The sequence below is a fragment of the Odocoileus virginianus genome, chromosome 3 (genome assembly GCF_023699985.2).
Source record: "Odocoileus virginianus isolate 20LAN1187 ecotype Illinois chromosome 3, Ovbor_1.2, whole genome shotgun sequence".
Taxonomy (NCBI): domain Eukaryota; kingdom Metazoa; phylum Chordata; class Mammalia; order Artiodactyla; family Cervidae; genus Odocoileus; species Odocoileus virginianus.
In genome coordinates, this window is record NC_069676.1 from 12,906,234 (window position 1) to 12,931,162 (window position 24,929).

At 52.9% G+C, this 24,929-nt stretch overlaps 1 protein-coding gene across 6 annotated transcripts in view; it reads left to right on the plus strand.

Moving 5' to 3' along the window:
* The window catches only part of PDE4A (phosphodiesterase 4A), a 49,185-nt gene that overhangs the window by 2,163 nt on the left and 22,093 nt on the right, over positions 1-24,929 (plus strand). For 2 of the 6 annotated variants that reach the window (XM_070464218.1, XM_070464221.1), the window contains exon 1: positions 1,699-2,273. The exons of 2 other annotated variants lie outside the window; for them this stretch is intronic. In XM_070464218.1, coding sequence (XP_070320319.1) covers positions 1,960-2,273 — 314 coding nt within the window. In that variant the 5' untranslated portion in view covers positions 1,699-1,959. Of the gene's footprint in view, positions 1-1,698; positions 2,274-11,874; positions 12,132-24,929 lie in introns of those variants that run through there. 2 more of the 6 variants (XM_070464224.1, XM_070464234.1) reach the window with 1 other exon arrangement.

Sequence of the window (24,929 nt, forward strand, 5' to 3'; positions counted from 1 at the left end):
CCAACCCAACAGCACCCCTGACCCCAAGAACTTGGTCCAACCCAAGAGGCTCAAGTGATTTGGGAGGACCCACAGCCCTTATGGATCCCCTAGAAGCCTTTTTTGGGTGTGCACTTGTGGGGAGGGTCCCCGAGAGAAGTAGGGGACACAGTTCTGGCCTCTGGGACATTCAGCGGCTGCTAATGGCAGGGCGGTTCTAGCTCCGCGTTCGCCCACGCCTGGAGCCCCCTCTGGCAGGGAGAAAAGCGGCTGTGGGGGTTGGAGCTTTCTCTCTCTCTCTCTCTTTCTCTCTCTCTCTTTTTAATAAGAACAGTGCGGAGGGAGGGCGGTGGCAGACGGCACGGCCTGCCCGGGGGAGCCCTTGAGGGGGGCGCGCGGGGGCGGGGCCTGATTTCGTTGACTGGCTTCCGAGCTCCTTAATCCGAGCGCGCATCAGCCCGGGGCACCGGCGGAGGATGGGGCACAGGGGTGTGTGCACGGCCCTCTGCCCCGCAGCCTCCTTCACCAGGGCTCGGCCCCGGGCCGGGGCGGGGGGAAGGGAGGGCTCTCGGATCCCGCTAGCTCTTTGCTCGCTCGCGCTCGGCGCGGCGCTGGGGGAGGCGGGAGCGTGAGTCACGGCGACTCCCGATTTAGGTTCCGGAAGGGGGGCTCTGCCGGCGGGGGCAGCGGGGAGGAGGCGCGGCTGTTTACTCGCCTGAAAAGGGCACAGGAGTGCGTCCCGCGGCTGCCCGGGACCTGCCTCAGTTTACCTCCTGCAGAAGCTCTTTAGAAGAGGCAGCGACGCACAGAGCGGTGGGCGGGCAGTCGGGGTATCAGCCACCGGGTATCCTCCCGGAGCCACACAGAAACCAAAGGGAAACACCTCAAAGCGGCCCCAGGTCGACCACACACACACACACCAACACAGGTTGACTCTCTCAGACACCAGTCAAACAACAGAGGCAGAGTCGAGTGCAAAACTCCGCAAGCGCGGACCGACCACATTACACACACACCCAATCGCGTGCGAACACAGGTACAGCTCCCAGGCCACCAGAACAGACTCTATAGAGGCGCACACCCTCCAAACAGGCAGCACACGTGCACACACTTCCTTCAGACATAGACACGCAGATACACGCACAGCGAAATCCAGATAAACAGGCAGATCGCAGCAGCCAACCACGTGCGCGCACACACTTCGAGCTGACAACGAAAACACAGACAAACCCTCGGAAGAGGCCACGTGCGCGCACATCCCGCCCCGGGCACACACCATCGCCATCCCGCGACCCACCAACAGGAGACTCCCCGAACACCGTCGCAGCCCGCTGCAGGGACCGCGTCCGCGTTACCGGACCACTCCTCACCAGCTCCCCCTGGCCAGGGGTAGCGGCGAGGAAAAGTCCGCACTGGGCTCCGCCCCCACCATGATGGACAGACTGACTGACACACCGGCAACCAGTCGGGTGTCTCCTTCATGATCGGATTAACCGTTTAACTCCTTGGTACCCGTGTGCACCGCGGCTAAGGCAGGGCGCTCTGGAGAGAGCCGAGTTCCAGCTCCCCCTCCCCGCGGGGAGTGGGGCTTTGCGTGGGCGGGAAGGGCCCCCTCCTTGGGTGGCTGTCCCCCACTGGCCCGGACGGAGGAGGAGGGGGGCGGTGCTGACAGCCGCGGCGGGCGCGGGGCGGGGAGAGGCGGGACGGGGCGGGGGAGCCTGGGCTGGTTCCGAGCGGGACGCTGAACGCCGAGAGCGCTGCCGAGCATCGAGCGGAGAGCCAAGGCGCCGACAGGAAGCCTCCGCGCCCGGCCCGGGGGCGAACGGCCCGCAGCGCCCCCGGGTCTCTCCCCGGGACGCCATGGCCCCGCCGAGGCCAGGCGCACCTGCGGGACCCCGGGCGCATCAGCTCGCGCGCAGCTGAACAGGGTGCATTTTGGAGAGGCCAGGGCCCCCTGGGGTGCAGGTGGGGGCCGGGGCCATGGAGCCCCCGGCCGTCCCCTCGGAGAGAAGCCTGTCTCTGTCTCTGCCTGGGCCCCGGGAGGGCCAGGCCACCCTGAAGCCGCCCCCCCAGCACCTGTGGCGGCAACCGCGGACCCCCATCCGTATCCAGCAGCGCGGCTACTCGGACAGCGCGGAGCGCGCTGAGCCCGAGCGGCCGCCACACCGGCCCATAGAGCGCGCCGACGCCGTGGACACCGGCGACCGGCCCGGCCTGCGCACATCCCGCATGTCCTGGCCCTCGTCCTTTCACGGCAGCGGCAGCGGCAGCGCGGGCGGAGGCAGCTGCAGGCGGTAAGACTACGAGCTGCGGACGCGCGCGGAGCGGATAGGCGCGCAGAGGGGACGCAACTCTCCCCACTGACCGCAGGGGGCGCTGTGCTGCGGGTGGGGTCAGTGTGACTGACGGGGACCGAAGGGGAGTTCTGCGGGGGCGTCCCGGACCTGGGCCCCCTGATCGTGCTCCGAAAGCGAGGCGTCCAACTGAAGCTGATCCCGGGGTCAACTTAGGAGGCGCCATGCTGTGTGTGTTGTTAACGGGGATTTTAGTTGAAGGCTGCAACTTTAGCTGTCTACGGTGACAGAGCAGGACAATGGCTAGGCTGGGAACCACTCAACCGGGCTTTCCTGGGGACGCTGTTTTAAGGGCTAGATTCATTATGTTTGGGGAACTCTGTAGCAGGGGGTGCCTGCTAGGACCACAATGCTTCCTGCAGATTGGAGAGCCCTCAGAGTCCTTCTGGAGCCGGCAAGAGCCTATTGGGAGCGGGATTCCTGGACTGGCACTGCAGCGGGGGTCAGTGATCTAAAGGGGGCCTCTGAGGGAGCCCTGTGCTGGGGGGCTGTGCGCTATGTGGGAGCCCCCTCTCAGGGCAGGAATGTTAGGGTTCAGTAGCTGCCTAGAGGGAAGGTGCAGCATTCAGGGGGTGCATAGTCCCAACACAGGGTGAGGGAGTCCCTGCCTCCTCTGGTGACAGTGATGAGGTGTGTTGGGTACCCTCTCATTGACCTGAATTGGTCATCCAGCTGTTGGGAATGGCCAGCCGTGGCTGCATGCTCTGCCTGGGTTTCTGGGGCCCTGTGACTGTCTGCCACAGCATAACTGTGCATGTTTCCGGGATAGTGTAGTTTGTGACATGCTGACTACGTGCTCCCAGTACAGTGATTGTTGGCTGTGTGACTTGTGTGCTTCAGGGACTTGGTGATGGGGGACCCTATGACTGGGTGTGCTTCTGGGTCTGTGCTTATGTGGCTATGTGCTTCTGGTACAGTGACTCTGATGGTGACTTCATGTAGCCCTGGGGCACAGTGACTTTGCAGGGTGACTCTGTGTGCCCCTGGGATGCTGGGATTATGGCAGCAGGGTTGTGAGTGTTACTGGAACACTGCCATTGTCACAGCATGGCTGTATGTGCTCACAGGACACTGCGATTGTGTCACTGTGTGTGCCCATAAGACATGGTGACTGTCACAGAGTGACTGTCTGCTCCTGGGACAGTGATTACAACAAGGTGATGGTGTGTCTCTGGGGCAGGGATGGTGACAGACCCGGGACAGACTCCTGGGACCGTCATTAAGACAGAGTGACTGTAGGGCAGTGATGGTGACGGAGTGTCTCTGGGATGCAGTGATGGCTGCCCTGTGATGTGTATACTCCTGGGGGCCATGTGATCGTGTCAACAGGACATCCATGCTCCCTGGGACACTATGACTGAGATGCTGCTCTAGGCTGCTTGTGCCCCGTGTGTGGGTGTTGGCGCTCTGACTTTTGGGGTGTGCTTCCGACTGCCTGGCATGCCGAGCGCTAATTGCCTGGTGTTCCTATGATGCTCTAGCATCTGACCTTGTGCCCTGGTGACAAGTGTGACTCATGGCTTTGGCTGTGTGCTTTGTCTGAGTCCCATGGGAGTTTGGAACATCCCTGGGACAGTCAGATTCGGGCCTCTCCCGGTGTTCCTGAGGGAGGCCCCTCTAGACTTGGACCCTCTTATTCTGGCCATCTCTGGGGACCTCCAGCTGGCACCTCAGCCTCTAGATCACCCACCCACCTTCATTCAGGGCACACCCCAGCCTCAGCATCCCTGACCCCATCCCAGGAAGCAAGTGTCATGGATCCAGTACTCACAGCCTGCTGTTTCCCAGAGGGAATTGAAGGAAAACAAAGCTGGAATCAACAGGAAATGCCAAAGACCAGGGGCAACTTGCCAAACTGGCTCAGGTCACTGTCCTGAGACACCCACAAGGGGGTGGGGTACAATAGGAACAGAGCGTTATTCCCTTTTTAAGCCCCAGAGATTCCTCCTACCCTGGTCTCTAGGGTGCTGACTCTCTTGGGACAATGGCTGAGTGATAATAACCATCATTATCTTAGTGGCATCCAACTCATAATGGCTTGCTCTTGGGCTCCATGCCGGGAACTTTTCCACACTTCATCTCCAGTGACCCATGAGGTATTCCTGTTGCACACATGGGAAGCACACGCCCAGAGGGGTAAAGCCAGTTCTTCTTCTTACCCAGATTCACACAACCAGGAAATGGCAGAGCTGAAATTCATTCCAACGCAGGTCCCCTCTGATTCCTGTGCATCCTGGCACAATGTCTTGCACTCTCTGAGCCCCAGTTTCCCCATGTGCACAGCAAGGCTGTTCCTGGAACTGCCTTGTGGGGGTCATTTGAAAAAAATACATTTATTTATTTTTGGCTGCTTCAAGTCCTTGCGGTGCAAGGACGTCTCTCTAGTTGTGGCTCTTGGGCTTAGCTGCCCATGCCCATACAGCATGTGGGAATCCCAGTTCCCCGACCAGGGACCAAACCTGTGTCACCTGCATCGGAAGGTGGATTCTTAACCTCTGGACCACCTGGGGTCATTTAAAAAAAAGTACTTAATTAATTAATTTGGCTGTGCTGGAGCTTAGTTGCAGCATTTGGGATCCAGTTCCCTGACCAGGGATTAAATCCAGGCCCCCTGCATTGGAAGTGCAGAGTCTTAGCCACTGGCCCACCAGGAAGGTCCCCTTTGGGCTCATTTTGAGGGTTCTGTGAGACTGGGGGTGCGTGTAAAGGACTGAATACAGCAAGTGCTTGGTAGGTAGGTCAGTCAGGGACCTGGGTTTGGGGGAGGAGCTGGGACCTAGGTAGACCCTGCTCCTCTAGTATGTGTTAGTCGCTCAGTCACGTCCGACTCTTTGGGACCCCATGGATCTGACCAGGATCTTCTGTCCATGGAATTCTCCAGGCAAGAATACTGGAGTCGGTTGCCATTCCCTTCTCCACGGAATCTTCCCAACCTAGGGATCAAACCTGGATCTTCTGCCTTGCAGGCAGATTCTTTACCATCTGAGCCACCGGGGAAGCTTGCCCCTCTAGTATGGAGGGGGGAAAACAGGAACCTCAACCACATCCCGGCAGGGCCTCAGGTTTCTGTTTCACTGTGGGCCTGTGCAGCCTCCAGTGACTGGAGGGAGGGCACTGGTGCCAGCATCCTCCCCCACCCCCAGGCAGAAGGAAGGGGAAACTGAGAGGCCGCCAGTGGGAACTGCACTCCTTAGAAATGGGCGTTCAGCCAGCTCAGTTCCCCAGAAATGGTGCACACAGGCGGGATTCCAGTGCTACCCACATTAGAGTTCATGCAGCCACTGAAAAAGGGATCCGGAGAGCCCTTTAGACTTGAATCACAGGCACCTCCAAAGAGAGGGCACTCCATCCTCCATCTGCGATGGCATGCGCAACCCCCCTCCAGACCTGGGAATGTAAGAGCCTGCGCTCCCGGCGCCCTGTGGGGCTGAGTCATGGCACCACCACGATCTGTCAAGAAGCAGATGGAGCGGGAAGAAGAGGACTCTGGTGGTGAGGTGGGGGGACTTGTCGGAAATGGGTGCGAGGCCAGCGTAGAGACCCCTTTTGGCTACCTCCAGACGCTCCCCGCCGAGAGGGCGCTGCCTGGCCCCAGGAGGGGTTGGACGAAGCCGGATTGGGGTCTCTCTCTGGCCAGTGGTTTCCACTGGGGGCTTTGCGTTCCCCAGTCCCTGGCGCCCCCACATCCCTGCGTGTGTGTTTTGATAGCAGGTTTCTCCTCGCGCCCCGCCCTCCGCGCGCCCTCTGCTGGGTGACAAGGGAGGCACAGGCTGAGTATGAGCTCCGAGTCCGGACCTGCCCCCGGGACTCTCGTTCCCCCGAGTCGAGCAAAGTCGCCGCCGCCGTCGCCACTGCTGCGGAGCCCCCGAATTATTATTGCATGTTTATTGAGCGCCCCGGAGAGCCGGCGCCAGGCCGGCTGACCGCAGGCTCGCGAGTGAGGTCCTCGCCCACCCAAGGTTGAGACCAGGCTCCCACCTCCATCCTCCACCCGGGGCCGAGCGTGGTGGAGACAGCCGCCTGGCGGATGCAGAGGAATTTGGCGGCGAAGTTGAGGACGCGGAGTTCCCGACTCGCCCCCGCGCGCCCTGGCCCAAGCCGATGCCTATGCGACGGCCTCCCAACACCAACCTGCTTTTTAACTCCCGGCATCTTTGGCTTTGCATTCCTGCCGAGGAAACCGAGAGATAAGTGATTTGCCCAAGGTCACGGGCAAGGCAGAACTGAGGTTAAAACCCAAGTTTCCGAGACTCCAGACCAGTAGGCGGCTCGCTGTGTGACCTGGGACCAGCATCACGGCTCTCTGTGCCTCAGTTTCCTGTTCAGTAAACGGGGGCTGAAAAGGATCTGCCCTGGGTAGATCTGGGTAGGCCTGTGGTAAGGCTGAGCTGGCTGACAGTGGGGCCGTGCAGTCTGGAGCTGGTGTTTTGAGAACTTGCACTTCCTCAAAACGCACTTCCTCAGTAGAGAGAGAGAAAGGGGGCATCCCCCAAACCTCACATCCTGGCTGCCAGGATGCCCCCTCGCTGACCAGCAAGCTCTTCTGAGTTGGAAAAAACTAGGGCCTTGGGGAACTGCAGATTTCAGGGTGAGGAGAGAGTTTGGGGGGTACATCAGAGCCTGCTGTTTTCTTACTCCTAAGAGCCCAAATCCAGCCTTTGCCCTTGACTCGCTATGTGACCTCAGTAAAGGATTTCCCTTATCTGAGCCTCAGTTTCCTCATCTGCAACAGGGCCATTCATTCCACAAACACTGATTGAGCATCTTCGGGCTGTGGTGAAGAATGCAATGGACCCAGTCCTGCCATCCTGGAGTTCTCAGAGTAGCCAGTGAGGAGGAAATAGCACAGAAAGGCATTCGGTAATTTCAGGTGGTGACGATGGGACATGAAGAGAAGAGGGACCCTGAAGTCAGGGAAGGTCTCTTTGAGGAGGTGACTTTTGAGCAGAGACCTAAATGAAGTGAGAGAAGATGCTATGAGGGTAACAAGCAGAGGGAACAGCAAAGGTTCTGAGGTAGGAACCTGTTTTACATGCTGGAGGAAAAGCATGGAGGGCAGGTGTGACTGGCACAGAGCAAGGGGTGCTGGAAGGAAATGAGGCGAGAGGTGATGGAGCAGCTCATGTAGGGCCTTATAGGTCAGGGTCAGGGTTGGCTTTAGACCTGTTTATTTATTTTTAATATTATTAATTTCTTTGGCTGTGCTGGGTCTTATTTGCAACATGTGGGATCTAGTTCCCTGACCAGGGATTAAAGCCAGGAACCCTGCATTGACTTTAGCCACTAGACCACCAGGGAAGTCCCTAGACCTCAGTGTATATCTGGCTCCCTAGGAAGGATCAAAGATCAAAGGGCTGGAAGGAAACTGAACCATGAAGGCCCTGTTGGGCAGAATTCCAGTCTCCGAATCAGACAACTCAGCACATAATTGAGGGAATTCCTTGGTGGTCCAGTGATTAGGATTTGGTGCATTCACTGCTAGGGACCAGGGTTCGATCCCTGGTGGGAGATCCTACAAGCTGTGTGGTGTGGTTAAAAAAAAAAAACATCATAATCAAGCTGTGCTCCTTCCAGGCTGAGTGACTGCTGCCAAGTCACTTCCCTTTCTGGGGCTTGAGTTTCCCCATCTCTCTCTCTCTCTTTTTTAACACTTATTTTTATTTGGTTTCACCAGGTCTTAGCTGAGGCACACAGGATCTTTTTAGTTGCGGCATGGGGGATCTAGTTCCCTGACCAGGAATCAAACCTGATCCCCCTGCATTGGCAGTGCAGAGTCTTAGCCACTGGATCACCAGGGAATTGGTGGGCTTGACTTCCCCATCTCTGAAATGGGCCTAGTGTGAACCCTATTTTCTCAAAGTCTGGTTTGAAGAATCAGCAAAACAATGCAGGGAACCCTGAGGGCAGGTAAATATGAAGGCCCTTCCTTTTTGTTTGCACCTGGACTGAAGGATCCTGGTGGCCAGGGCATGGGTCTTAGTGGGTTTAGAGCAACAATTCCAAAGCAGGGGCAATTTGCCATGGCTGGGGACATTTCAGTCTTCGTGACTGGTTTTGGGGGCTGCTCCTGGCATCTAGTGGGGAGGCACTGGACTTTATGCTGCTGCTACTGTCTCATAGGACTGCCCCCCGGGACGAAGAATCAGAGGTGCTAAATGTCAATTGTGTCAAGATAGGGAAACCCTGCATTCCCAACAAGGCGACATTGCCTCCACAGTGGTGAAATTTGGTTCTTGGAGCGGATCTGTGAAAAAAGGCTTTATGTATAAAGCCTAGATATACACCCAGTATATAAATAGATATATAGCATATCTATGCCATTAACATGATCACATAGAGGAGGCAACTGTAGGGGGAGGGGAGCATCTAAAAAGACACTCAGGAGGACTACGCTGGCAGCCACCCACTCCAGTATTCTTGCCTGGAGGATCCCCAGGGGCACAGGAGCCTGGCGGGCTATAGTCCATGGTGTTGCGAGCGGTCGGACATGACTCAGGAGACTGAGCACCCACAGCACCAGGGGTGAAGAATCCGCCTGCCAATCCAGAGGACACAAGTTTGATCCTTGGTCCAGGAAGATTCCACATGCCGCAGAGCAGCTAAGTCTGTGTGCCATGACTACTGAGCCTGAGATCTAGAGCCTGCGAGCCACAACTACTGAGCCCCCCTCTAGAGCCCACTCTCCCCAGCAAGAGAAGCCGCCGCAAGGAGAAACCTATGACAAGTGGAGAGTAGCTCCCACTGACAGCAAGTAAAGAAAGCCAGCACGTGGCAACGCAGCCCCAGCACTGCAACAACAGCAAAGACAACTCCATGCTTCCAGTACAGGTGGCATGGGTTCAATTCCTGGTCATGGAACTAAGATCCCACATGCTATGCAGTATGGCAAAAATAAGTAAATAAATAAATAAATAAAAAGGCACTCGGGGCAGTCATGAAATAGAGACAGCCACTGACCTAGAGCCTGGCTTAGCCACTTAATGGGTGTGTCACTTTGAGCAGGTTGTTTTTCTCCAAGACTGAGATTTCCCATCTATAAAATGGGACACTAGTGCACTTTATGGGCGTTTTGTGAAAATTAAATGAGATCATAGCTAGAGGCGGTGAATGCACACGAAGCATTCTGAAGGTTAGCTACTATATCATCATTATCATCATAACCATTGTCTATATCCTCTGGTTAGTGCACGTCTTACACATTATAAGCTCTCCATAAATGTTTCTCCAATAATAATAATCATTGCTAGATGGTTCTTTGGGGCAAGAGCACCATCCTCTTGGCCTGCTGACTTTCCAAATAATGTCAATATTTCTCGCCCCAACAACTCATCTCTTGATTTACTGGCCTGTTGTGTGATGAGGAGTCCAAGCTTGGACTCGGGAACAAATTTCGGTGTGGGCAGTCATGAGCCTTGCTGCCTGGGTGGAGGAATTTTCGGGTAAGACCCTACCTGCTGCCAGGACCACTTGTTCTGAGGATCAGCCCTTCAAAATCCCTGAAGTGTCACCAGCTGCCCCAGTGCTTGGTAGTTGGAGCAAACTTTAAAAAAGAAAAAGTAACTAACATTCAGTTAGTGCTTATTATGTCCAGACACTTCTCTGAGCCTTTTACATGTCTATCCATAAGGTGTGTCATGCTATTGAACCCATTTTACAGGTGGGGAAACTGAGGCTCAGTGAAATGAAGTGACTGGCTCAAGATCAGGTGATTAAGAAATACTGGAGGCCAGACTCAAGCCTAGGTAGTCCAGCTTTGGGCCCCTTGACTTGGGACCCAACAGGTAGAAAGGGGAGAGATTCGCAGAGATGATTTAGATTTAAAATAGAGATTTGCCCCATTTTCTTATTTTAAACAAACTTCTCCCCCTTCTCTAACCCCAAAGAGTCACAGACAGGTGGGGCAGGCATTGGAATTGTAATTAGTTAGCTGATTTTCAAGCTTCCCAGATGGTTCAGTATATAAAGAATCTACCTGCCGATGCAGAAGATGCAAGAGACCTGAGTTTGATCCCTGGGCCGGGAAGATCTCCTGGAGAAGGAAATGGCAACCCACTCCAGTATTCTTGCCTGGAGAATCCCATGGACAGACAAGCCTGGTGGCTACAGTCCATGGAGTCACAGTCGGATATGGCTGAAGCAACTGAGCAGAGGCAGAGCTGACTTTATTCAAGAATCTTCACCTCTCTGAGTCTCAGTTTCCTCATCTGTGAAAGGGGATAATATGCCACCGCAACAGAGTCACAGCGACTGCACATGCAAAGCCACCACCACTGGGCCCCACGGAAGTCACTGCTGAGGGGAGGTCAGGTTCTTGGAGCCACCTCATGAGCTGAGGGGGCCCTGATTCTAAAGAGTACCTCGGAGACTCTAAGGAGTGGCAGGACTGGGGGAGCCTTAGGAGTGTCTGGGGGCTGTGAGCACACTCAGAGCTTCTGAGGGGTGTCTTAAAGAGTTATGAGGCATGTCTCAGAGGCTGTGGGGGGTATTCTGGGGCTGCCCCAAGGATTGTGGGTACATCTTGGATTGCAGGGGTAGCGCAGGGTTGCAGGACTGTCTTAGGAGCTATGGAGGAATCTAGTTGTGCCCCTGGGGTCCATGGGGAACCCCAGGATTTTGGTGGCATCCCCATGGTTACGGAAACATCCCCTGAATCCTGAGGCATCCCTGAGTTTATGTTGGGGTCTTGGCACTAGAGGCATCTCAAGGGTGATGTGGAGCTATGGGGACAGGAAATCTGAGGGACTGTGGAAACACTCCTAGGGTCTGTGAGGGACCCTGGAATTTGGGAGGTCTTCATGGAGATCGGTGGGAATGCTCTAGCTGTGGGGGTTTCTTGGGGGTGTTTGGAGGGTCTCGGCATGACGCAGTGTTGGTGGGAATGCTCTAGGGGGTTTGGTGGGCATTTGAGGAACCATAGAGATTGTCCTGGGATCTGAAGGGGTTTCTCCTGGGCTCTCAAAGCACCTCTGATATTTGTGGGTGCATCCTGGGATTCTTGGGGTGCCCCTGGGTGTTGTGGGGATGTCTCAGGAACAAAGAACAGACATCAGAGGGGGGCTATGAATGTGTATGTGGGTCTATGGGAGTCATCTCTGGATTTTGTGGGGGAACCCAGGAATTTGGGGGGTATCTCTGGGTTGTGTGGGGACATCTCGGGGATAGTAGGGGCACTCCCTGGGATAGTGGGGCTCTCAGTCTCAGGCCCTTGAGGTCTGTGGGGCCTCTCAACATCGTGGGAGGTGTGTGAGCGCACCCCAGAAATCTAGGGGGCATCCCCAGAGTTTGTATAGACACTTCCGGAGATTGTAAGGACGTCAGGGGAACTGCGGGGGCCCCCGGGGTGTGTGGGGTGTCCCTGTCGCGGCCGCGTGGGGGCCCCTGGCCCGCCCCGCCCCAGGGGCGGCCCCAGCGCATAGCCGGAAGGGCCGAGGCGGCCGGGAGGGGAGGGGCCCGTGGGCCCCGGGGTAGGGCGGCCGGCCTGCGTGGGCCGCGCGGGGCGGGCGGCGCTGCTCTCCAGCGCCCGCAGAGGCGGGGCCGCCCCGCGCCCCCCGAGGCCATGGCGCGGCCGCGCGGCCTGGGCCGCATTCCTGAACGACAGCTGGAGGCCTTCCCGGCGGCGGCAGCGGTGGCCACCGAGGACGAGGCGTTCCTGCCCGAGCCCCTCGCCCCGCGCGCGCCCCGCCGCCCACGTTCTCCGCCTGCCTCGCCGGTCTTCTTTGCCAGCCCGTCCCCAACTTTCCGCAGGCGCCTTCGACTTCTCCGTGGCTTTCAGGATTTGGGCCGCCAGGCGTGGGCCGGGTAAGTGCGCGCCGGTGGCTGTGGGTTCGAGTCCCCACCCTGGCCATCAGGCGCGAGCCGCGGGTTCTGGGGTTCGCAACTAGTTCGCTCAGCCTCACTTTTTCCTCTTCCGTCACAGGGCAGCGATAAAAATCATCTCTGCCCGTCAGGGTTGCCGTGGAGACATCTGATAAGGCATGCAGTAGGCGCTCAATAAACGCCACGCGCCTCCCACTTCCTGTGCAGACCTGACGTTGCGGTCGGGCTTTGGGGCTGAGTGGAGCCCACCTGCCCCCCAGGATGATCTGGGAGCGTGCGTTGGGTTGTATTATCCTTAGTGGAACGGCCTGTGAAATGGGGCCAGGGCTGCCCTGCAGGGGCTGTCTTGCCAGGAGGCACAAAGAGAGCAAATTAAAGTTCTCTTCGTACCCAGACCCAGGGTGGGCCGCGGGGGCGGGAAGCCTGCGGGGTGCGGGCCGGGAGGCCACATCCGGTGTGACTCTCCGGTGTCCCGTTTATCTTGGCAACTGCAGATTGGCAGCGGAGGTAGGCGCGGGGCTGACTCTGGGGGGCTTCTCCTGAGCCCCCATCATCCTCCCTACTCTCGGGCCTGCAACTTGCTTAGAACCCGAGTCCGGGGACGCAGGCTGAGGACACCGCAGGGACGGGAGGCGGCCCGGCGGCTGGACTTGGGGAAGAGATGGGGCGGGGAACGATTCGGAGGAGTGGGTCGAGGTCCCTGGCAGCCCGGCTTGGGGTTGGAAAGGGTGTGGTGGCGGCAATCAATGCCTGTCTCCCGGTTTCTCTCTGTGTCTCTATCTTCACCTCTGCGCCGCCCCCATGCCCCCAACTTTTCCTCCTCCGCATCCATCGCCCCTCTCCCGGGTTTGGTCACCGGGCCCCGTCCTGCACCCGCGAGCAAGTCGTTTCCCCCGCGGGGACACGCGGCGTTCAGAGACCTCCAGCGGGCCCAGCTCGACGTCAGGGAAGCGGGAGAGAAGGCGGGGTCAGAGGCGGGCTCGAAGCCCGGGAAACCGGAGCCTGGGGCACCCTCCGAGGCCCAGGGGAAGGGAGACTAGCGGGAAGTATGCGCAGGGTTCCGCAGGGCCCCCCGCGGGAGGAGGCAGGAGCGGAGCCCTCCCCGGCACAGCGGACGAGGGGACGCCCGAACTCCCGGGGACGTCCCTGGGGGGGTCACCGGGAGGGCGGGTGTGGAGGCGGCGCCGGCAGTAGCCGCCACAAACACCTCGGGCCTGGCGAGCAGTGCGTGCCACCCCGCCGCGCGGTCGTCCCCATGCGCATGCTGACGGCGCTTGGCACTCATGCGCTCGGCACTCATGCGCTCCAGTGCGGCACCCCGGGTCCGGCCCCGGCCCCCTGCCCTGGTACTGCCTCCCGCGGGCCCTGGGTCACTGGTCCACTTCTCCTTCAGCGAAGAGGACACCTGTTGGTACCCTCCAGGCAGATCTGTCAGGTGGGTGGCCGGCCCGCGGCCAGTCCCCTCCTTTGCTCTGACTGTTTTGTTGGTTGGGGGGTGGTGCAGGGAGCAGTCTGCATTGGGGGAGTCCCCAAAGTGGTTCTTAGTTTCTGCCTGGAGCCTCACCCTCTTTCTCTGGCCCTGCCTCACCCTCTTTCTCTGACCCTAAACTGTCTGGGTGCTGCCTAGGGCTTCCTGCAGGTGGTGGCCTCCAGAATGGGTGCTGGGTCATGCCCGCTTCCCACCTACCCAGGATTCCTCCACGCTCCTTGTGCCCCTAAACCTGGGCTTCTGGCATTCACCCTGGCAGCAAATATTGGTGTCCCGCGTCACCTGGGCTCCACTCCCAGGCCACTGGCTTCAAGCCAGGTCCCTCTGGCCCCGTCTGCTCAGTGCCTCCAGCCTTACCCTCTCTCCTTCCTTGCTGGGCTGCCAGGCTTGAAAACCACGTTGGGTGGGGGTGGGGAGGAGGTTCCTGCTGGAACTCCTGGGGTAGGGGGGCATTTAGAATCTGCTGGACAACACTGGGGCAGAGACATGGTCTCTAGGTTCTCAGAGTTCTCAGAGTACTCCAGTCTTGTTCTGGCTCCACTGCATCGACCCCTTCAGACACCCAGACACACACAGGCTCTCCCACATGGATGCACACAGTCCACAAACGCAGCCACATAAGACAAACACAGACACACCCCCACGCAGGGTAACTGAGGTCACCTGGTGTGGTCTGTGCAAGGTCTGTCTTCTGGCTGATGGAGCACAAGTGAGCCGTGGCCGTGGTGACAAACACACCACAGAAACCCAGGTTTCACACCCCCTTGCATTCACTACACTGACTGCAGGAGCACACTCAGCACACACTCAGGACCGATTTCCACCTGCCCTCTGTTACAGGAGCATTCATGCCTCATAGCCCCCGAGGAGTCGGGGACAATCACAACACACATGCAGCAGACAACTACCCTCTCCCAAGGTCACACACACATAGACACACAGATCCATGCAGACTCCAGCACAGAGACCCCGCACATACACACAGATCCACACAGATGAGTGTATGCACATGGGGGCTCCAGAGCACGCACGCACCCCCCTGGACTCCCACATATACAGACCCTCTTTGCAAACCAGCCCCACAAACTGCGATGTCACCTGGCAGCGTGCGCCGGCCTGGCGGACACACACCGCCGCCCGCCCCCAACCTCCATGTGACCTTCACAAAGCAAATGCCAGGCCTTTCCATGGAGGCTGCCTGGCACCTCTTGCGAGGGAGTCAGGTGGAGTTGGGCAGGGAGCCCGGGGAGACGCCAGGCCTGCCTGGGGGAGATGGACACCCAGTGACTTAGTGAGCAGCAGCCTTGTAGCCCGGTTGCCCTGGTTCAAATTGTGCTTTACCATGAGCCAAGTTACTTACCCTATTTGTGCCTCAGTTTCTATCTGTGGAAAATGGGGCATGAGGACCCGTCCGGGCATACCAGAGTGCCTAGCATGTGACATTTGATAGCAGTTGGCTACTGTGATTGCTATGAGTCTGACCAACAGGGACGTGTCCCCTCTCCTGCCCCCTCCACCTCCGCTGCTTGTTTGTTTCGTATCGGCCTGTGCAGCAGAACTCCAAAGCCTGGATCTGTCCCTGGGCTGCCCAGTCCTCCAGGGGCCCAATTTGATGCTCCAGGAGTCCAGGTGGGCGAGCCCAGGGCCCTCAGAGAGGCAGAGGCAGGTAGCAACTCCATCTGAATGCCATCAAGTGGTCAGCCTGTCCAAAGGAGAGTCTTGGGCAAATAATTTTCTTTTTTTTTTGGCCACACCGTGCAGCTTGTAGGCTCTTAGTTCCCCAAGCAGGGATCAAACCTGCGCCCCCTGCATTGGAAGTCTTAACCACCAGACCAACAGGGAAGTCCCTGAAGTCCTTCAGTTTGCTTTCTGATGAAGTGTCTGGGTATGTGCCTGTGAGGTCAGGGCCTGTTGGCTGCCCTTGACTCTGGTTTGCGGCTTTGGGTCCCACTGGGACACTACTGGAGCCACCTCCAGCCTGACTGGCTACCATGAGCAGTGGCGGGTCAGGGAGGAGTGAGTGCCGACAGCTCTGGGTCTGATTCTGAGGGGTAGCTGAGACACCTGCCCACCCCCCAAAACACACACTCTTTCTGTCCCCCTCCGGCTGCTGTTCAACACACCTGATCTTCTCTCCTCTGTCTTTCCACAGCCCAGGGGACATTTGCTTCTGGAAGCACAAACAGCAGGGCCCCAGAGAACCTCCTTCCCATCTGGGCCTCTGGGCTCCTGCTTACGTGAGCCGAGCACCCCTGGGGCTGTGGGATCTGCCCACAAATCTAGCTGGGTGTCCTCTGGGCTTGGGTCTCAAGTTCCCCCAACTGCAGCTTCAGTTGCTGGGGTGGGGCTGAGGTCCTCAGGATGGAGGTATGTGTCCGTCTCCTCCCCTCCCCAGTGGCACTCAGCAGAGCCCCCAAATCCAGCCGGGGCCTTGGGAGACAGGACCTTGTTCACAGGAGGGAAGGCCACCAGCCCCTCGCTCCCTCTCTGCACCTCAGCCTCCATATTGACCCAGGACATTAATAGAACCCAACTCACAGGACTGGTGGGAGACCTGATTGGGTTCATGTGTACAGAGCACTTCGATGGTACCAGGAGGGGACTTCCCTGATTGTCTAGAGATTAGCTCCCGTGCTTCCAGTGCAGGGGACATGGGTTCGAGAACTGGTCAGGGAGCTAAGATCCCACGTGCCATATGGTGTGGCCAGAAGATAAAAAGCAAGACAATGACAAACACACAAAATTACAAACAGTACCAGACACAAGGCGAATACTGAGTATCTTATTATTGGGGCTTCCCTGTTGGCTCAGGGATAAAGAATCCAAGTACTGCTGGTTCTATCTCTGGGTGGGGAAGATCCCCTGGAGGAGGGTATGGCCACCCACTCCAATATTCTTGCCTGGGAAATCCCATGGACAGAGGAGCTTGGCAGACTGTAGTCCAGGGGTTTGCAAAAAGAGTCGGATACCAACTGAGCAACTAGACAACCACCTTATTATTCCTATAAATCTAAAAGGATCTAACCTGGCACTCAGTACACAGCAGGTGCTCAATAAATGGGCATTATCATCAAAGGCCCAAGGTCATGATCTAAGTATTTTTACTCCTGTTTTTTTTTTTAATTGACTTTAAAAATTAACATATACTAAAATTCAACTTCCCCCCCCCCCCCTTTGGCCATGCCCTGCTGCTTGTGGAATCTTTAGTTCCCTTACCAGGGATTGAACCCAGGCCCCTGGCAGTGAAAGCACTGAGTCCTAAGCCCTGGACCACCAGGGAATTTCCAAAATTCAACCTTTTTAGTATGTATTGCATGAAAGGTTTTTTTTTTTTAATTGTGGTAAAATATATATAATGAAATTTACCAGTTTAACTTGACTGTACAATTTAGTGTCATTAAGTACACACACATTGTGCAACTGTTCTCCCGCCATCCATTGCCAGGACACTTTCATCTTCCTAAACTGAAAGTCTGTCCCCATGGAACACTCACTCCCATTCCCCTCCCCCAGCCTCCGGCCCGTACCATACTACTTTCTTTTTTCTATGAATTTGACTCCTCCAGGGAACTCATGTAAGTGGAATTGTACAATATTGTCCTTTTGTGTCTGACATTTCATTTCGTGTGATGTTTTCAAGGTTTATGCACGTTGTAGCCTGTGTCAGAATTTCCTTCTTTTTTAAAAAAGTATTTATTTGGCTGCGCTGGCTCTTAGTTGCCACATGCTGAGTCTTTTAGTTGCCACATGTGGGATTTAGTTCCCTGACAGGGATCGAACCCAGGACCCCTGCATTGGAAGTGTGGAGTCATAGCCACTGGACCACCAGGGAAGTCCCCAGCTTTCAATTCTTTTGGGTATATGTACTTGGAAGGAGTATAGCTGGATCACATGGTAGTTCTAGACTTAAAAGATTTTGCAAAAAAAAAAAAAGATTTTGCAGAGCTATCCCATGGCTGATTCATGTCAATATATGGCAAAAACCACTACAATATTGTAAAGTAATTAGCCTCCAACTAATAATAAATGGAAAAAAAAATTTTTTAAAAATGTATCAATGTCGGAAAAAAAAGTTTTTGCAGAACTATCAAACTCTTTTCTACTGTGGCTGCACCTTTTTATATTCTCACCAGCAGTGTATAAGTTTTCTAGTTTCTCCACATGCAGGCCAACACTTGTTATTTTCCTTTTTTTTTTTTTTTTAAATAATAGCCATCCTGATGGGTGGTATCTCATTGGGGTTCTTATTTGCATTTTCCTAATGACCAGTGATGTTAGGGGCTTCCCTGGTGGCTCAGAGGTTAAAGCATCTGCCTGCAATGTGAGAGACCTGGGTTTGATCCCTGGGTCGGGAAGATCCCCTGGAGAAGAAACTGGCAACCCACTCTAGTATTCTTGCCTGGAGAATCCCATGGACGGAGAAGCCTCGTGGGCCACAGTCCACGGGGTTGCAAAGAGTCAGACATGACTGAGCGACTTCACTTCACTTTCACTAATGACCAGTGATGTTGAGCATCTTCTCGTGTGTTTATTGTCCATATGTATGTCTTCTTTGAAGAAATGTTTAAGGGTTATACCCCCCCCTTTTTTTTTTTTGCCATTCCCATGACTTGTGGGGTCTTATTTCCCCAACCAGGGAATGAATCCAGGATATCAGAAGTTAGAGCTCCAAATCCTAACCACTGGACCACCAGGGAACTCCCTCCCACTTTTTAATTAGGTTGTTTGTTTTGTTGTTGAGTTTTAGGAGTCCTTTATATAGCCTGGACATTGCGTGTATGCTTAGTTGCTCAGTCGTGTCCAACTGTGATGCTATGGACTGTAGCCCACCAGGCTCCTCTGTCCATAGAATTCTCCAGGCAAGAATACTGGAGTAGCTTGCCATTTCCTTCTCCAGGGGATCTTCCCAACACAGGGATCGAACTCAGGTCTTCTGCATTGCAGGAGTTGCATTGCATTCTTGACAGTCTGAATCATCAGGGATGCCCAGTCTAGACATGAATCCCTTATCAAATATGTTATTTGCAAAAATGTTCTCCTAGAAATTCCCTTGCAGTCCAGTGGTTAGGACTCCAAGTTTCCACTGCAGGGGGCACAGGTTCAGTCCCTGGTAAGGGAACTAAGATCTCATGTGCCCCATGGTGCAGCCGAAAAAAGAAAAAAAGGACTATTAAAAAAATATTCTCCCATTCTATAGATTGCCTTTGTACTCCCTGAATAGTCTTTTGATGCATGAAAGTTTTTAACTTTGATGAACTCCTTAATTTATTTTTTCTTTTGTTGCCTGTGCTTTTGATGTCATGTCCAAGAAATCACTGCCAAATCCAATGTCATGAAGCTTCTAAGAGTTTTATAATTTTAACCCTTATATTTATATCTTTGATCTACTGGGGGTTAATTTCTGTATATGGTATAAAGTAAGGATCCCACTTCATTCTTCTGTGAGTAAACTAGTTTTCCCAGCACCATCTTTCCCAGTCCTTTCTCCCCTGAATGGTCCTGGCTTCCTTGTTGACAATCATTTGACCACATATATGTGAGGGTTTTTTCCCTACTGTTCTTGGGGTTCTCAAGGCAAGAATTCTGAAGTGGTTTGCCATTCCCTTCTCCAGTGGACCACATTCTGTCGGACCTCTCCACCATGACCCGACCGTCTTGGGTGGCCCCACACGGCGTGGCTTAGTTTCATTGAGTTAGACAAGGCTGTGGTCCTGTGATCAGATTGGCTAGTTTTCTGTGATTATGGTTTTAGTGTGTCTGCTCTCTGATGCCCTCTTGCAACACCTACTGTCTTACTTGGGTTTCTCTTACCTTGGACATGGGGTATCTCTTCACGGCTGCTCCAGCAAACAGTAGAAAAAGGCAAATTGATAGGATACTGAAAGAGGAACTCCCCAGGTTGGTAGGTGCCCAATATGCTAATGGAGATCAGTGGAGAAATAACTCCAGAAAGAATGAAGGGATGGAGCCAAAGCAAAAACAATACCTAGTTGTGGATGTGATTGGTGATAGAAGCAAGGTCCGATGCTGTAAACAGCAATATTGCATAGGAACCTGGAATGTTAGGTCCATGAATCAAGGCAAATTGGAAGTGGTCAAACAGAAGATGGCAAGAGTGAATGTTGACATTCTAGGAATCAGCGAACTAAAATGGACTGGAATGGGTGAATTTAACTCAGATGACCATTATATCTACTACTGTGGGCAGGGATCCCTTAGAAGAAATGGAGTAGCCATCATGGTCAACAAAAGAATCCAAAATGCAGTACTTGGATGCAATCTCAAAAACGACAGAATGATCTCTGTTCGTTTCCAAGGCAAACCATTCAGTATCACGGTAATCCAAGCCTATGCCCCAACCAGTAATGCTGAAGAAGCTGAAGTTGAATGGTTCTATGAAGACCTACAAGACCTTTTAGAACTAACACCCAAAAAAGATGTCCTTCTCATTATAGGGGACTGGAATGCAAAAGTAGGAAGTCAAGAAACACCTGGAGTAACAGGCAAATCTGGCCTTGGAGTATGGAATGAAGCAGGGCAAAGGCTAATAGAATTCTTCCGAACGCACTGGTCATAGCAAACACCCTCTTCCAACAACACAAGAGAAGACTCTACACGTGGACATCAACAGATAGTCGACACCGAAATCAGATTGATTATATTCTTTGCAGCCAAAGATGGAGAAGCTCTATACAGTCTGCAAAAACAAGGCTAGGAGCTGACTGTGGCTCAGATCATGAACTCCTTATTGCCAAATTCAGACTTAAAGTGAAGAAAGTAGGGAGGAAAACCACTAGACCATTCAGGTATGACCTAAATCAAATCCCTTATGACTATACAGTGGAAGTGAGAAATAGATTTAAGGGACTAGATCTATCAGATCTAGTCTGAGAGCCTGATGAACTATGGACAGAGGTTCATGACATTGTATAGGAGACAGTAATCAAGACCATCCCCATGGAAAAGAAATGCAAAAAGGCAAAATGGTTGTCTGAGAAGGCCTTACAAATAGCTGTGAAAAGAAGAGAAGCGAAAAGCAAAGGAGAAAAGGAAAGTTATTCCCATTTGAATGCAGAGTACCAAAGAATAGCCAGGAGAGAAAAGAAAGCCTTCCTCAGGGATCAATGCAAAGAAATAGAGGAAAACAACAGAATGGGAAAGACTAGAGATCTCTTCAAGAAAATTAGAGATACCAAGGGAACATTTCACGCAAAGATGGGTTCGATAAAGGACAGAAATGCTATGGACCTAACAGAAGCAGAAGATATTAAGAAGAGGTGGCAAGAATACACAAAAGAACTGTACAAAAAAGATCTTCACGGCCCAGATAATCACAATGGTGTGATCACTCACCTAGAGCCAGACATCCTGGAATGTGAGGTCAGGTGGGCCTTAGAAAGCATCACTACGAACAAAGCTAGTGGAGGTGATGGAATTCCAGTTGAGCTATTTCAAACCCTGAAAAATGATGCTGTGAAAGTGCTGCACTCAATATGCCAGCAAATTTGGAAAACTCAGCAGTGGCCACAGGACTGGAAAAGGTCAGTTTTCATTCCAATCCCTAAGAAAGGCAATGCCAAAAAATGCTCAAACTACCACACAATTGTACTCATCTCACACACTAGTAAAATAATGCTCAAAATTCTCCAAGCCAGGCTTCAGCAATAACGTGAACCATGAACTTCCAGATGTTCAAGCTGGCTTTAGAAAAGGTAGAGGAACCAGAGATCAAATTGCCAACATCCGATGGATCATAGAAAAAGCAAGAGTTCCAGAAAAACATCTATTTCTGCTTTATTGACTATGCCAAAGCCTTCGACTGTGTGGATCACAATAAACTGTGGAAAATTCTGAAAGAGATGGGAATACCAGGCCACCTGACCTGCCTCTTGAGAAACCTGTATGCAGGTCAGGAAGCAACAGTTAGAACTGGACATGAAACAACAGACTGGTTCCAAATAGGAAAAGAAGAACATCAAGGCTGTATATTGTCACCCTGCTTATTTAACTTATATGCAGAGTACATCATGAGAAACGCTGGGCTGGAAGAAGCACAAGCTGGAATCAAGATTGCTGGGAGAAATATCAGTAACCTCAGATATGCAGATGACACCACCCTTATGGCAGAAAGTGAAGATGAACTAAAAAGCCTCTTGATGAAAGTGAAAGAGGAGAGTGAAAAAGTTGACTTAAAGCTCATCATTCAGAAAACTAAGATCCGGGCATCTGGTCCCATCACTTCATGGCAAATAGATGGGGAGACAGTGGAAACAGTGTCAGACTTTATTTTTGGGGGCTCCAAAATCACTGCAGATGGTGATTGCAGCCATGAAATTAAAAGACGCTTACTCCTTGGAAGGAAAGTTATGACCAACCTAGATAGCATATTAAAAAGCAGAGACATTACTTTGCCAACAAAGGTCCATCTAGTCAAGGCTATAGTTTTTCTAGTGGTCATGTATGGATGTGAGAGTCGGACTGTGAGAAAAGCTGAACGCCGAAAAATTGATGCTTTTGAACTGTGGTGTTGGAGAAGACTCTTGAGAGTCCCCTGGACTGCAAGGAGATCCAACCAGTCCATCCTAAAGGAGATCAGTCCTGGGTGTTCATTGGAAGGCCTGATGCTGAAGCTGAAACTCCAATACTTTGGCCACCTCATGCGAAGAGTTGACTCATTGAAAAAGAAGACCCTGATGCTGGGAGGGATTGGGGGCAGGAGGAGAAGGGGACGACAGAGGATGAGATGGCTGGATGGCATCACCGACTCGATGGGCATGAGTCTGAGTAAACTCCGGGAGTTGGTGATGGACAGGGAGGCCTGGCGTGCTGCGATTCATGGGGTCGCAAAGAGTTGGACATGACTGAGCAACTGAACTGAACTGAACTGATGTGAGGGTTTATTTCTAGGCTATCCTTTTCAAATTTATGTATTTATTTTTGGCTGCATTGGGTCTTCATTGCTGCTCAAGGGCTTTCTCCTGTTGCAGCAATCAGCGACTACTCTCTAATTGCAGTGCACGGGGCTTCTCCTTGTGGTGGCTTCTCGTCGCAGAGCACATGCTCTAGGGCACATGGGCTTCAGCAGTCACGTCACAAAAGCTCAACAGTTGAGTCTTGTGGGCTCAAGAATACAGGCTCAGTAGTTGTGGTGCTCGGGTGCAGTTGTCCTGTGGCATGTGAGATCTTCCCAGACCAGGGATCCCCTGCATTGCAAGGCAGACTCTCAACCACTGGACAACCAGGGAAGCCCTCAGCTATCTTGATATTTTCAGTTTATGTTGGGTTTATCAGGACTTTATCATAAGTCAAGGAAATCACTGACTCCTCTCCTTCAGCCTATACAAATAATTCATAAATAAATCCCTTAGGTTTTATTTTAAATATATGTTCCAAATGCAACCATTTCTCAGTAACTCACCACAACCATCTTAGTCCAAGCCACTAATAAAACACCTCATTTTAAAAAGTCAAAGAAGATCTGTAGTTTATTTTTGTGTTTTTTTAAATTGCTGAATACCCTTGTAGCTCAATCAGTAAAGAGTCTGCCTGCAACGCATAAGACCTGGGGTCAATTCCTAGGTCAGGAAGGTCCCCTGGAGAAGGAAATGGCAACCCACTCCAGTATTCTTGCCTGGAGAATCCCATGGACAGAGGAGCCTAGCAGGTTACAGTCTATGGGGTCGCAAGAGTTGGACACAACTGAGCGACTAAGCATAAACACATTCCACGGCATGGATCTGTTACCATTTATCCATTCGTCTATTGATGTATGGTTGGTTTGGTTGTTTCTAGTTTTTGGTGATTATGAAGAGAACTGCTATAAACACTAGTCAGCAGGCCTATATATATATTTTCATTTTGGCTGTGCTGGGCAGGTCTTAGTTGTGGCATACAGGATCTTAAGTTACGGCATGTGAACTCTTAGTTGCAGCTTGTGGGATCTAGTTCCCTGACCAGGGATCGAACCGGGGCCCCCTGCCTTGGGAACGTGGAGTCCTAGCTGCTGGACCACCGGGGAAGTCCCTAGTCAGCAAGTTTTTGAGCAGACATGTTTTCATTTATCTTGGGTAAATATATAGGAGTGCAGTTGTCAGATTGTACAGTTAGGGTATGCTCAATTTCATAGGAAACTAACCAACTGTCTTCCAGAGTGGCTGTACCACTTGGCATTCCCAGCAGCAGTGAATGGGAGTTCCAGTTTCTCTGAATCCTTGTCATCAGCACTTGGTATCCTTGTCAGTTTTTGTTTGCTTAGCATCCTAGTAGGTGTGAAGGGATAGTTCGTGGTTTTAATTTGCATTTCCCTAAGGAGGGATGATGTTTCCTATGCTGATGTGCCATCTGTGTATCTTCTTTGGTGAACTGTCCATACTTCTGCTCATTTTTTCATTGTCTTCTTCTTTTTAAATTTTCATTTATCTATTTTTGGCTCCACTGAGTTTTCATTGCCGCACAAGGGCTCTTTCTAGTTGCAGTGCACGGGCTTCTCATTGCAGTGGCTTCTCTTGTGGAGCACAGACGGGCTCTAGGCGCCTGGGCTTGGTAGCTGTAGCGTGTGGGCTTAGTTGCTCTGCGGTTTGTGGCATCTTCCTGGATCAGGGTTCGAACCTGTGTACCCTGCATTGGCAGGCAGAGTCTTAACCACTGCACCACCGGGGAAGTCCAAGTTGTCTGTCTTCTTATTATCGAATCTTCAGAGTTCGTTATGTATTCTGGGTACTAGTCTTCTGTCAGAAATTTTCTCCCAGTCTGGGGCTTGTCCTTTTATTCTCTTGACAGTGTCTTTTGCAGAACAGTGTTCAGTGTTTTTAAAATGTTTTCTGAAGTTTGTTTTCAAAAGATGTTTGAGTTTTCAACTATTAAAAATTTCTGGTTTCTTTCCTAAAATTGGAACCCAGGGCCCCCAGCCCCACTCTGCTTTTTGTGTTGGCTGCCTGGCCCCTGGAAAAATTTGCTCTAATGAGAGAAATGTGCTCTGATGGGGGTCGTCAACAGAGGGCAGCAGTTAACATTTTGATCTGAGACTTGGGCTGGAATTCTGACTGCACTATGACCTTACTGTGTAACCTGGAACCAATCATCCCTCTGAACCTTAGTTTCTTCATGTGTAAAATGGAGGCAGTGAAGTACCCTCCACACCCCCATCCCAGGGCTGGCCCAGGAAAAAGAGTCCATTTATAGAAGCTGGTATTGCTGTCCTTCCTGGTCTAGAAGATTTCAGATTTTTTTTTTTTTTTTTTTGACCAGGCTACATGGCATGTGGGATCTTAGTTCCCTGACCAGGGATGGAA